Source organism: Dipteris shenzhenensis, chromosome 33 (genome assembly GCF_047967505.1).
Source record: "Dipteris shenzhenensis isolate YYH24624 ecotype China chromosome 33, Dip_SZ_1.0, whole genome shotgun sequence".
In the NCBI taxonomy this organism is placed as follows: domain Eukaryota; kingdom Viridiplantae; phylum Streptophyta; class Polypodiopsida; order Gleicheniales; family Dipteridaceae; genus Dipteris; species Dipteris shenzhenensis.
The window spans coordinates 20,962,918-20,977,796 of NC_141628.1; the positions used below are offsets into that span (position 1 = coordinate 20,962,918).

The window sequence follows — 14,879 nt, forward strand, 5'->3', positions numbered from 1 at the left end:
CTATGAGGTCTGGAATGGGAGAAAGCCCTCAGTGGATCATTTCCGAGTCTTTGGATGCCTTGCTTATGCTCATGTGCCAGTTGAATTTAGGCACAAGTTGTCAGATAAGGCAATTAAGTGCATATTTGTTGGGTACAGTGCAGAAAGCAAGGGGTACCGTCTCTACAATCCTGCTACACGCAAGATCATTGTCAGTAGAGATGTGATATTTGCAAAAAATTCAGCTCACACTCAGGTTGAATTTCATATGCCTTCTTCTTCAGAGGATGTCTTTGAGGGGTTGCTACCCATTGCCCTGGGTTCCCCTGCTGATATTTCTAATGCAAATCAGAATTTACAGCCACCTCCCGATGCTTCAGTTCAGCCACAGGATGTCTTGCCACCTCCACAGGGAGTGGAACAGGTGGTGCAGCAAGAAATTGCAGACAGACACGCAGCAAAAACAGTCCCAAACTGGCTGTTACAGACTCTCAGGGAGAGTAAAAGTGATGCTCCATTACCTGGCAGGACTCGCAGTGCAGCAAGGCACATGGAAGGTGCTAATTCAGTGGAATCAGCATATGCAGGTACTCTTCTTGATGAGGAGGAGCCTGCCACATTCGAAGAAGCAAAGGACAATGTGCATTGGATGAATGCCATGCACGATGAGTTGCAGTCCATTGAAAAAAATCAGACTTGGGATGTTGTAGACTTGCCACCAGGTAAACATGCCATTGGCACACGATGGGTTTTCAAGGTCAAACGGAAGCCAGATGGATCCATTGACAGATACAAGGCAAGGCTGGTTGCTAAAGGCTATGCTCAGAAAAAGGGCATAGATTATGAAGAGACATTTGCTCCTACATCCCGGATGACCACCATCCGATCTGTTATTGCAATGGCTGCACATTTTGAGTGGAATGTTCATCAGTTGGACATAAAAATAGCCTTCTTAAATGGAGACTTGCTGGAAGAGGTGTTCAAACAACCTCCAGGCTTTGAAATTACAGCAAATGCACTTCAAGTATGCAAGCTAAACAAAGCTTTGTATGGGCTGAAACAGGCCCCTCGTGCATGGTATGCCAAGATTCATGCCTTTTTGACCAGCAAGGGACTGCACAATAGTCCTACTAAGAGCACCCTCTACATCAAGATGGATGGGGGGGAAATTTTAGTCATCCTTCTTTATGTTGATGACTTACTGCTCACAGGGTCCAATGAAGATAAAATTGCAGATTTCAAAGCTGATTTGCAGACCACCTTTAACATGTCAGATTTGGGGCTGCTTCACTTTTATTTGGGGATCCAGTTCTCTCAAGAGAGACGTGGCACTGTTATGTCTCAGTCCAAGTATGTGCAGAAACTCTTGGACAGATTTAACATGCATGATTGTAAGCCCATAGCCACTCCCATGGAGCCGGGGCTGAAACTCAAAATGCATGATGCAGGAGAATCAGTTGATGCCACATCTTACAGTCAAGCTGTTGGATGCCTCATATATCTTTGCAACACTAGACCTGATATTCAGTTTGCTGTATCTCAGGTGAGCAAGTACATGCACAGCCCAAAAACTATGCATTGGCAGACAGTTAAGCGCATCTTCCGTTATTTGCAGGGCACGAAGTCATTTGGCTTGTTATTTCCCAGGGGGGGTGACTTGCAGATGCATGCCTACAGTGATTCAGATTGGACTGGTGATTATGACACTAGGCAGTCCACTAGTGGCAATTGTTTCTTTTTGGGTAAATCTTGCATTTCATAACTGAGCAAGAAACAATCTATAGTGGCTACCTCATCATGTGAAGCTGAGTACAGAGCAGCTTTCACAGCAACAGTTGAATGTGTCTGGCTGCGACGTCTATTTGCTGATCTTCATCTGTCTTTGGAGGGTCCTTCTCCAATTCTCAGTGATAGTCACAGTGCCATTGCACTGGCAAAGAATCCAGCGTTTCATGCTCGCACGAAGCACATTGAGGTTCACTATCACTACGTCAGAGAGAAGTTGCATGCAGGAGAGATCAGTATGATCTTTTTGTCCACACATGACAACGTTGCAGATATTTTCACCAAAGCACTACCACGTGAAAAGTTTGAGGCATTTCGCAGTGCCCTGAACTTATATCCGTTTGATGATTGATCAGCCTTGTACATGACATTGGCACTGCAGGGGGGTGTTAGAATTATAGATATAATTCAGCAGTGACCAATGTAATTTAATAAGCTAGTTAGGGGCACTTTTCCCTCTTTAAGAGGTTTTTCCCCCTAACTGCAGTTAGTTCACCAACTATGGTTAGTGACTACTAAGGTTTTGTCACTAGGACAAAACCTTATCTCTCACTCTTTCAGTTGTACTCTTTACACTCTTCTATTGCAACTCAGCTCTCAAGCTTTCAGCTCTCAAGCTCACTCTCTCTCTTGCTCTCTCACTCTCTCCAAACTCTCATAGTACTCAGGGGTGGAAGACCCCTAAGCGGATGATGGACACACACTGCTAGCTAGAGAGGAACTATGAACAGTCCGAGAGAAACTGCTGATGCTGTAAAATCATCTCCTCTCGGTCTTGCCTGTGCTGGACCCCTGATGCTGCCAGCATGATGTTGGTCCCAATGCGCAGCCTCCTGAAGACTTTCTATACCAACAAAAATTGGAACCGGTCCAAAGTCGTTGCATCGTCCTTTTTCTTTGTTTCTTACTCGTGCAAGAGCTAGAGCTGTCCAGAAAGTAGCCAACCTGCTTATAGAGACGATCTTGCTCCTTGAACACTTGCTATGCTCGATGGGTCCATGATGGAAGACTCAAAGACCCATCAACTGCTGCAACAATGACTGCCAAAGAAACAAAAAAAATCCCCCCCATCCTTGTGCCACAAGGTGTAAACGCACACAGGAGCCAACTCGATGCGCGATGGGAGAGGCTAATGGAATATGGTGCTACCACTAGTCTGGGGTACGGACAAAATATAAAATTGGATAATATCCCCACCATGCTCCCTACTCTACTGACTAAATCCCCATACTGAGCTTTGCTGCCAGGACTCCCTCCAAACTTCTTCAGATTGGAAGGAACCATGCTGCTCTAATACCAATGTGGCACGGACTGGAACGGGGTGAAGGTGGCACAAGGGGCTGCAGAGTTGCTTGGAAGCTCGAGACTGAATGCCAAACTGAGGGGCAAATAGCCCCTTATATAGGGTTGGAACACACGCCGACTTGGAAGGTGGTTGCTGGTCAGTTGACCGACTTGCTTGGTCGGGTCAGTTGACCCGACTTGGTCAGCCGTGAGGACCGACTTGGCTGGCCCAGAATGGCTCTTGGAATTCCCAAAAACCCTGCAAATATGATGTGTTGGGGTGCTGCGAGATGGTGACTATGCAGTCAGTTGTCATTGGTGCTTGGCACTTGTGCATGTGACATCACGCCACATCAGCCCTGGTTTAGTGTTCCAACCAGCTCCAATTGGCCCTCAGTTTGTCCTGCTTGACCATAACTTAGCTATGTAACATACTCTGTTCCACATTCTACCTGTTGAAACCAGGCCTGTACTAAGGAGCCCTTCAACTTAAAATCCCATCAACACAGAGAGTTTTAATATTGCAATCAGCCAAGTAGTATGGCATGTGACAGGCACCTAGCCCACAAGAATTCATGCACCCTCATCATAGATGTCAGTGATACATGAAAAGCATGCATATTTATGTTTTTATACCCAAAAGTTATTAGCCTTGAACACATGCAGGCATACACAAGCATGTACCGTATATGTAGCATGCAAACAAAAACCAACATAAGGCTTGCACATCTTCGCAGACGAATGTGTGCATGTGTGCGTGCGAGTGTGCATTCATGCGGATGGAGGTGTGTGTGTGGGTGTGAGAGGCTGGGTGGGGCTGGGTGTGGGTATGGGTATGGGTCTGGGTCTGGGTGTGGCTGCAGAGGTGTGTGCAGGCAGGTGTGCATGTGTATGCAAGGGGGGATGAGGAGGAGGTTTAGCCGTGTTTTTTTTTTTCGGTCTCTTTGCTAGCTTTGTCAATTACTGCCCAGACCCCATTTCACATACCAAATTACAAAGTTGAATACACCCCACAATTTTTCATTATCAAAACTTTTCCAAGATATATATTTTGGTTTATGTTAAGGCCGATGTGTGCAACCCTGAAAAAATATGTAATGTGAGTTTTAGTGTCGTAACCTGGTCTAGTAAGCCTTTCTTGCAATGACTTGCATGCTGAATATGATAAAAACCAAGTTTACAACACGTAGATACCCGTTTTGACAACAGAGAAGGCCTTAGAAAGTTCGCAGCATGTAAAACAAGGGCTCATATAGCAATCAATCAACAATCAACTCTCTATTTTGGTTTTCAAATTTGACAATCTTCCAAGCAGCGCAAAGTGAACTCTCCTCATTCTGTTAGTGGCTAACCAGCAGGATTCTAGCCTCTTGACCGTTGGGTCAGCTAGATTCTAGCATGACCCTAGAACTCTCAGGTTTACTAGATGCTCTCTTTAAGGTTTTCTACTTGCCATTTGTTGGAATTAAATTGCTGTTTAACTTGCAAATTGGCCTTCTCCTTAGAACTCGTAACAGATAATGACTTCTGTCCAAAGTATTGTTTGCAATCTCAAGCTATAATTTGCTCATTTGTAAGGAATTTCAAACACACACACATTGCCTTAGTCCTCTCTTAACTACTCAAACTTGAGGATAAGGCCCTCCATATTCAATTCTCTATGGGAGAACAAGAACAGAACCTGATTTTTTTCGATGTGGAGGAGCTTGTCCTGGTGCTAACAGCGTGTCTATTTGACCAATTAAAGCTGTAGATATTCTGCAAGCACAAACAAATTGCCACTCACATACTGTAGATAGATGTGGATTAAATGTGTAAGCCTTTCATATCCTGCCTTCCGTATAATCCTTAAGTCCCAGAACCACAAAATGAACAAGAAGATAAGGCAGGTATTTACCATGCTTAGAGTCTGACAGTCAGCCACATAGCACATTACAACGCAGAATTGCACAAGGAGTGACATAGCTTAGAGTCTGACAGTCAGCCACAAGGAGTGAACGCAATTGGGATGATGATATCCAGCCAAATAAACATGTCTACTAGATTATGAAAAGATGCATGATGATAATCGACTATGTACCAGAGCTTAACTCGTTTATATGCAGTTATCTCAAAACACTCTGTTTGAAGGATTATAAAGAAGAGAAAAGCAAGGAACAAAACCAAGGGAAAATGATTGTGAGCAAGAGATGACTCTTCCCTTTTTCTATTTTTTCTTCTCCTTCCCCCCTTTTTTTTAAATTGGATCACAGAAACGGTATGTCAATCATTTAAGGGACTCACAAGACAATGTGAATATAAGAAGATAAAAGACGTGTAAAAACAGCCCTTCACACTCATGATCTCAGTCCAAAATTTTCACACAGAAAAGGTCTTTGAAGATATGTTGTCTATGATCACATCAAACTTGTACATGAGTAGCATATTTTCTCCTTTCCAAAGACAGGATTGAAGACACAACATAACCAAAAAGAACCCTGCAAAGAAAAGAAGAGAAAACTAAATCTTCCACACCTGTCCTCATCCTCTGCACAGAGTTTTGCTTCAGCATATAGAGCACGGAGCTTGATCCAAAGCTTCTCTGCATACTTCTCAGCTGTTTCTGGAGCTGCACAGAATCGGAGACCTTAGAACAAAACAAGTCAAAGGAAGTTGTGGCACCTATGCATGTTATGTTTGAGTCGCTAGAATTATATGAAGAAAAAGACAAAATGCCAGCAAGAGTAATCTGTAGTTAAATATGCAGGAATTTTAAATTTACAATATGGTCATGGGCCTTTTAACAGATGAATGGGACCATTGAAATTATTTCTCCTTACCTCCACCTTTCCCATTTGATTAGCTGCTTTGAACATTCTTGTCCTTGCTATGATTTGCTACTGTAGCTATGGAGGGGTTGTTATTTTGACAAAGTGTCTTCTTTGTTGCATTGTGTGAGATCTTTCACCTTCCAGATTTCTTATTTGACTTTCTCTTCTGTTAGGGCTTCTATTTAAACTTCAAATGTGCACTTAACTTTATCTGTTATGCCCTTTTTGGTGTTCCCCCTTAGTAGACCGTCAGCTCTAATGGATAATTGGACTATCTCATGTCGTTTAAGATGACGTTTAGTGACTTTGTGTAACCAAGGATACTTTCAACCATACGCTCATATAACCCTTGACAACCATCTCCAGTAGCTCCATGCTAAACTTTTTTACAAAATTTCTTATTACCCTCATTGATTTGTGGAGTCAATTAATGAGTTATCCGTTGCACCCACTCCATGTCAGAGATAAACTTAGTTGATCCAACCACCTCATCTGATTTAGTGGCATAGTTGCCCGCCGAAACAGAAACGGCAAAAATAAATAGCACATTCTAGGACAATCTGAAGTGTCAATAGGGTCTAATCTAGCCAAAAAACCCTGCTTGGGTTTTTGGAGAAAAGTACAGGCTTCCGCCTAAATGGCGTTCCGCCGTTTTAAAACGCGTGTCGTTTCGGCAATCCCGTTTCAGGTCACCAAAACGGCATTTTGTGCAACTATGTTTAGTGGTATGAGCTTGCGTGACCAAGGTGTAGAAAAAACTTAATGAGTGGCCTTGGAAAAACACGAAGAAAAAAATAGGGAATTTTGGAAAAAATGAAAAAATATCACAAAAGACATCCCCAAAATCCTGTTGCAAGATCGAATCCAAGGAAGCATTGGTTTATACATTTCCACCAGCAGCCACTACGGATATAAAACATTCACCATACTCCAATGAGAGCTATCAAGAGTCCCTAAAAAGGGGGGGAAATGATCCCTATGGGCGTATCCAAAGCACTAAGAGAGTTGGTGGGAGGAGGAAGAGCAGGGGCAGAGAGAGAAAAAGGGAAGGGGGGGACTAATTGGAGACCTTCCTTTGTTCTTATAGGAAGGCTCCGAGTCTCATCAGTTTTCATGTTCTTCGAAACGATCTTGATTCTCTAAATTCCATAGAGAGTTGACCAAAAGCGGTATATGAAGCAGTAAAATTGACGAGTGGACGAGATATAAAGATAGCGACTAAGTTGCAATTTCCATTGCTAGGGAATCCAAAACAATGATTGTTTGTTCCAAGTATTATATCATGTAAACCTAGCAACTCTCAATCAATCAAATAAGTTATACAGCCACAAAGATTATCGATGATACCACCAACTGCAAATCTAAGATTAGTGGTTTAGAAATCTCTTCGAAAGTACTCAATAGGACTATGCGACTTGCTCCTAGTGGAGGATCACTCTATCAAGGGGATTCTTCATGGCTCTATTTGCAAGTATCCACCATCCATACATAACTACTCCACTTTGTTACGCTCAAGTCGAGGTAACATGACCTCGGAAGGGTCAGTCGGCATTTTCCTTTAAAGGATCAATGTTTGTATTATATTTGTTTGGGCTTCATGTAAATGATCAAAAAGGAATCAAGGTCAAGGTCCTTTGTGAGGGTGACATGGCACTAGACTAGGTGGATCTAAGGCTAAGGGACCTAAATGCATGAAATGTGCCAAGGGGCAAATGGTTTTAATGATATCCCAAGAGAGGGGTAAATGATGCATTAAGGAAGGACCCTAAAATGAAGACATGTGGCATACTAGATCCATCTAGGGAATTTTGGGGCTTGGTGGAAATTAAGTAAGAAAGAGCTTCAACGTAACGACTGTGAATAAGAGAGAACTTACTACTACCATCGAGATTGGCTGGGAGGTGATTCTACGTGCCTGCACCCGTGATTCGACGTAAAGTCTAGGAGAAAACTAGTTTTCTTGTGATATTTGGTATCAGAGCTGCAGGCGATTGGGAACAGGGGGATGTTTGTAGATGGACGGCAAATATCAACTCTTCGTTAAGCCTTAGCGTGCTACCATCAGGAAGCCAATAGAGGAGTGGGGAGCTTATCTTACGGAATCAACAAAAAAGGCTAAGAGTGGCGCACACGCTAGTTTACGGGTTATTACCTTTAGGACTAGCTGACCGTAATATTTCGGTATCTTTCGTTGTTGAATGAAGATATGGAAGACGGGATTATAGGAGCTTGTGAGCATGGGCTAGTTTTATAATTACTGTGATTCCATTCGTCAACCTGCACCTAGCTGAGGGCCATGGAACTGATCTAGATATCCACGACGAACCACTTAAAGGAACTCTGGCTTTTGATATCTGCGTTACGTGGAGGTCCTTCAACGTTATCGATGCTGGATGAGAAAAAAAAAAAGTAGTGCTGTGGATTTTGCAAAGTCATGGAAATGAAGAGACCTGCGGACGTGATAAACAATCACGCTCTTCTTTGTTCGCAATAGCTCGTCAACGTTGGGGCTGCGTGGAACAATTCGATTAACAGAGGACACGGTGGTTAAGGTCGTTGGCCACATCAGCTATGCAGGACAGATTATAAATGCAAAATGGGAGTGACAAAACTGAGACTAGTTAATCTATCCATGCAGCACGAATGACCACGGAGCTTTCTATGCTTTTTTCGTTTTGTTGTGGTATATGCTAGTTTATTTGCCTCCGTGTTTAAGTTAATTCAGATTGCAGGAGTTTCCCTAGCATAGGGAAAAGTGGGTTTAGTTACAGTGTGATATATGCCTGGTTAGCTGTAAATTTGGAAGTTGGGCTTTTGATTGGTAAATACAGTTTCAAGCGGTGTTTTATTATTTATTCGGAGGGGGGGGGAAAAAAACACCCATCGACCTAAATGGAAGTAGAAGAAGAAGCTTCTAGGATGGATCCCGTAGAGTCGGGAGTCTGGCCGACCCCGCAGGTGTCGCGCCCAACAGGTCATACACTATCTGGCAGAATTGCAATGTTAGAGGATGCCTTGCAACAGATTTTAGCACAGCAGTTACAAGCAAATGTAGGGCAATCTGAGCTTAGGAAAATGGTACATAGTATGTCTGCTAGGCCATCCCATGAAGAGAAAGGTAAATCTCCAATGGAACCGGAGTCCAGTGTTCATACGGTCGAGCCTAGGAGGGCTAAGGTGCTTAATATTGCCAATTATAGGCCAGAAAAGTATTCTGGTCGGATGTCTGACCATAGTTCTGATATCATTGAGACTTGGTTACACAAATGGGACGAGGCATTCGCCATTTGTGAAATCACGAATGATATGAAGAAAATCCGCGAGGCCACCCATATGTTTAATGAGGCAGCGGATAGGTGGTGGATAAAACAGCAGAAAGATGGAGTGGCATCCACTACTTGGGAGGGGTTTAAAAAGGAATTTAGAAAACACTTCTTACCTCCTGACGAAGCATCCTGAGCTTGGGATCAATATCGAAACCTTCGTCAGAGAAATTTATTAGTGGCGGAATACACTGATAAGTTCAGAGAAAGTGTAATGAAGGTTGATGAACCCCTACCTCAGTCAATCCAAGTAAAAGATTTTATCTTTGGATTGAATGATCGAATCAAGATGGAAGTTTGGGCTAAGTATGCAAACACGCTAGATGAAGCAATTGCCATAGCCCTGAACTATGAGGATGCAAAAGGGAACAGACCAAGTGGGTTTGTGCAAGTTGGGACTCAGTATGGGTACCCAAAGAAAACTAGGTTTAAGAAGAAGTGGATTAGCAAAGGGAGTGCCTCACAACCTAGTGGTCAAGCCAAGCAGGCGAAACCAGTTGAGACTCCTAAATCAAGTACCACCATTGGAATGAAAAGAAAAGTAACACCAATGGCAGCCCGGGCTTGGTCGAAGTCTCCTTTGAACCCAGAGCAAAGGGAAAAAGCGAGGAAAGAAGGCTTGTGTTTTGGATGCCTTCAACCTCATCAGTGGAAAGATTGTCCACGAAACAAGGATCGTCGGATGGCTGAGATGGTGGTCTCAGAATGCCACGTGGAAATGGAGGGAAGTCCCAGAGCAAAACAGATGCAGATTCAACTAGCGGGATCTTCTCAAAGGTCAGTACCTGTTTTGTTATGTGTGTCTGTTGCTAAGTTAGGAACTAGTGCACCTGATAATATCCTGTCAAAGCCCGCAGCAACGGGGTATACAGCCTTTAATGATACGGAGTTAATTAAGATGAAAGGGCAAGTAGCTAATCATGATGTCATTGTGTTGTTTGACTCAACGTCAACGCACAATGTAATTAACTCCAAGCTTGTAAAGAGATTGAAACTAAAGACTAGCCCATCTGACTATGCATATACAGTCAGAATGGCAGATGGAAGTTCAACTGAAGTATGGGACCAAAGGGTTACCCAGTTGGAGCTTCGAATTCAGGACTATGCTGAGAAGCTTGATTTTGAAATGACCAAGCTTGCTCATGCAGACATAGCCCTGGGTAAGGCTTGGCATTCTAGGAAGAATCCAACCATAGATTGAAAAAAGCACATTTATCAATTCAAGATGAATGATGTGCTATATGTCTTACCAGGTGAAAAAGATATACCTCAAGGACCGTTGGTTTCCATAATGGAAATTCGAAAAGCTCAAGAAGAGTTTTTGTTTCTTTGTACAGCATCGGTAGAGCTGATGTCCGTCCCTCTTCCTCTATAGTCTCCGTTAAGTAGCCTATCATTTGACGAGTGCTACTATCAACCCAATGGTCAGTCTCCATAGGGCGAATTGAAAGGAGACGTCTTTAATCCCCATGCATAGTTGCTAGCAGAAACGGAAACGGGAGGGGGAAACGGAGTTTCCCGCTCCCGCTAAAACGAAAACGGAAGAAACGGCAATATGGTACAATTTATATATAAAGATATTTATTTTATACATAATACAATTATCATAAACAGAAACAAAAACGGGGTTTTGCATTGAAAAGGATGGAGAGGTGAGATCTTCAGTGCATGTGGGAGAATGGATCTGAGAGTAGCCCAATGGTTCCATTAGATCTTCCTCTAAGATCTGCAAGCAATGATCTATGTAGAAGCTGAAAGCTCATGAGGACATTAGCCAAGTCCTATGCGTGTGGAGCTGTAATAAATCCTCTCTGATGACTGATTCACCTCATCATAGGTGAGCAGAATGGATGAGCCTCAAGACTATATTGAAACAATGGCAATCTCTCTGTATGTAGTCCCGAGCTTGCAAAACATCTACTTGTGCCAGCATATCAGCTCCGCTGATCCCCTCTACCAATAAATGAAGTCAAGGCCAGCCATGGCAATCTACGTCATCCAAATGTTGTGGTGAAGTCTCTAGCTCTATGAAGACAAGCGACCACCTAAAAGACTTGTATCAAGCTGTAGACGTGCGACCCCAGAGTCTGCCTCAAGAATGCTCAATTTTTCACAAGATTGATTTGAGGTCAGGCTACCATCAAATCAGAATGAAAGAGCACAAGACAACCTTTCGCACATAAAGAGGTTTATATGAGTTCAAAGTGTTGCCTTTTGGATTGACCAATGCACCAGCTACTTTCCAAGCACTCATGAACAAGATTTTGCAACCTCTTCTTTACAAACATGTGCTGGTATTTTTTGATGACATCCTCATTTACAGTAAGGATAAGTAGGAACACATCAGACATGTCAAGCAAGTGCTAGTTAATTTTGAGGTGGCATAGATTTATGCTAAACCCAGCTAGTGCACTTTCATGGCAGAAAACGCTGAGTATCTTGGTCATATTGAGAGCAGGGATGGAATTCGGGTGGATCTAGCCAAGGTTAAATGCATAAGGCAATGGCCACTGCCACAGAATCCCACCCAACTCAGAGGTTTTTTGGGTCTTGCTTCTTTTTACAGGAGATTTATTAGACATTTTGCCAAGAGGGCAGCCCCTCTCACTACTTGTTGAAAATTTATGCCTTGAAGTGGTAAGAAGAAATGGACTCACATAGCTATGGATTTCATCACAGGGTTGCCTTCTACAGAGAGGGGATGGGATAGCATTTATGTGGTGGTGGATAGAATGACAAAACAAGCTCATTTCATACCTAGTAAGACCCGGTATTCAGCATCACAAATGGTAGATATCTATAAATTTGGGAAAAACAAAATCAGCTGCTTTCTTTTAACACACCTAAACCAATTACACTAGTATGACCAGATTAGAAATTCAACAGTCAACGTCACATTTCAGTGAAGCACTTGAAGAAAATGACGGAAGCAATCCATGTCTAATAGAATGACGTGCAACAAAAAACTATGTAAGGAGGGAATGCAGCAATCCCTCAAAATAAGACAGTGGCGAGTGTACTTCGAGCTACAAGAGAGGCTCTTACCAGTCTGCGACAACTTTAGGTGAATTTTGTTGATCTTCGATATGACAGCGTCCTGAGTTCTCCGCAAGCGTTCCAATTCCCTCAAATATTCGTTTGCGGTTTCAAAATTCGACATGGTGTCCGAAGTAAACCAGAAGCCACGCCTTTCTGGTTAAACATTGGTCAGAGGAAAACGATCAGTCATTACTTCCATCTAATCTAAACCAGGGTATTCTGTTTCACCTGAAATGCAACCAAGCTTGCTGTATATCTGACGTAGCAATATGTTCTTAGTCCTTTACACTTGATTTATTTTTAAAAAAAATTAAACACACGTGGCCCTATCGACGCGCATACCGGTGGCGCAGCCGTGGTTAACTCATGCACTCCACATTACATGCACCCTTGCATAAGCTAAGACACGTGTGGTGTGCGCGAGTTAACCCCACACACATGCTCACGTCCACCACCCGTCCATTATCTAACGGTTTTTACAAACTAGTGCCCCTTGGGCATCGCCCACGGATCATAGGTGGGCAAGATTGCCCGGCCATGTCCATCCCCTAATGTAAACACAAGACACCAAACCCGGCCTTTGTAGTACTTTTAGTATGTTGTTTCCAAGGTTCTATTTTTGGGTTGTTGCAGGGAGGCCTAAGTGAAGGCGAGGCAATGAGAAGCAAAAATAGGTTTTTTTTTTTAATTTCGTTTATTTTTGGGTCGGGTTTTCTAGCCGGGTTGCCACTTGCAACAAGGCAGTTGGCTACCTGCATGGGAGGTACACGAGGATCTGTTGCTGCCACTTGTCGATCGTTGTTTGGCTGCAACGGCCTCCTTGCTGGATTGTTAGAGGCACTCCTATCTGCTCATTGACATGGTGCGGAGGGTCGTCGAACGACTGCCTGCAAACCCGACCCTTGGAGCATATCCATCACCAAGTTGTTGCAGCACTTACACAAGATGCGAGTCGCGGTTGGTTGTAGAGTCTGTTGTACTTTGTTTATCTGCTCTTGGATCCTGCGTACTTGATGTTGAAGCTCATGGTGCCTCCGCTCGCTCTTTTGGATGAGGGGGGGTAAAACAAAAAATACACTAAAATGTGAAAACCCATCTCCTTTCAAATTAATGTAACCTTTTCATATGTTACCCAAATTTCAAGGTGTAAAGACATATTTGAAGCTCTTTTAGTGTAGAACACAACCATGTTAATATGAATAATTTCTACTCATGGCATATTGTTAAATTCAGCTCATACTCAAGATTTTGATAGGTTTTCTTAAGGATAAATGATTGAATCATTCTAGTTTAGTCACCTCTTGGTTTATGAAGATGTTGTATTGCATTCGGCTTTCCATCGAAATTACAAATCATATTTGTATGTACATAATAAGTCATGCATTCAATCTCATATAGTTAGACTCTATTTTTAAGATTGCCTTTTATCAATTTCTATAGAAACAAAAAGACATGCACTCTTTTTTATATGCTTACACTCTATCTTAAAGAGAGAACCTCAAAAAGAAGAGAGAGTATGTTGGTCTCAACATTTTTTATCACATCTACTTATTGCCATATACCCACGTCAAAGAAGGGAGACTATCTTTATTTACCTCACAAAAACAATACATCAGAATCTCTTCTCTATGAAAATTATAACATGTAAGAATTTGTATGAAATATGATAGAGGCGATGTGTTTGAAAGGTTGCTTGAATGTCGCTCACAAAAATTAATAATAACCTCCGTTATCATCAACATTGTGGGAGGCTCAATATGTATAACACAATTTCCATTATTACAAGACTACATGTTCCTTCTCTCACTCCTAAAACTTCTTCGAATTTTGTTTTACTATACATATAGGAAATTGCTTGAGTTTTTATGTTACAATTCAACAGATGATTGATGCAAATTCTCATTGTGCACAAGTTGTAACAAGAGGAAGATAACAAATAATCAATATGTCTTTTTAGTTGATTGAGGCAAACTCTCATTCTGCATAAATTCTAACCAATAGGCAGATGAAAAATAATAAATTTGCTTTTATTAAAAGAAAAATTTTGTTGTATTGAGCCCCCGTACAAATGCTTCAAAATTTAGAGCCAAACAATTTTTCTTTGATCTAGGGCATCTTAGTCACTGGGGCCCAATTCAAGTGGTCTTGATTTTAAAACTCACATGCAAACAGAGAGAATGGACAACACCAATTATTCTATTAGAGCAAATAAATTTTTTTTCCATAAGATCTTTGTGTTAGGTTGCTATCTACTATTTCGCCATTTAGAATGACCATTAAGGAACCTTCACAAATTTAAAATCACAAAAGTTGATCACAATCTCATGCAAACACATCCAAGTTCTATTAAACAAGGGGGTTGATTTGCCCTCTAACCTTAGTTGTTTCTACCTATATTTCCTAGCACTATCATTCTTGTTCTCCCACGATATCAACTATAGTATGTTAGTTTGAGGTGGTTTCATAGGAAATCCCGTCCTTGCATGGATTTTTATGGCAATGTAGCATCCTCACATCTACTAACATTGTAACACTATTACTCGTTAATATATTTATTGGAACATTTCCTTATGGATATTGGTGTATTTAAATGCTAAAATTGTATTCGATGTTGACACTAAGGTCATAGAGTAGAACCATGTAGTGGTAGTATGACAAA

At 42.0% G+C, this 14,879-nt stretch overlaps 1 protein-coding gene across 1 annotated transcript in view; it reads right to left on the bottom strand.

Annotated features, from left to right (window-relative positions):
* LOC147879815 (SAGA-associated factor 29 homolog B-like) overlaps nt 1-12,637 on the bottom strand; it is a 65,796-nt gene extending 53,159 nt beyond the window's left edge. The window contains exons 1-3 of the mRNA XM_087371700.1: nt 12,227-12,637; nt 5,563-5,656; nt 4,730-4,806 (exon numbers count right to left, since the gene is read on the bottom strand). Coding sequence (XP_087227826.1) covers nt 4,730-4,806; nt 5,563-5,656; nt 12,227-12,341 — 286 coding nt within the window. The 5' untranslated portion in view covers nt 12,342-12,637. The remainder of the gene's footprint in view (nt 1-4,729; nt 4,807-5,562; nt 5,657-12,226) is intronic.
* Between the last annotated feature and the right edge of the window lie 2,242 nt (nt 12,638-14,879).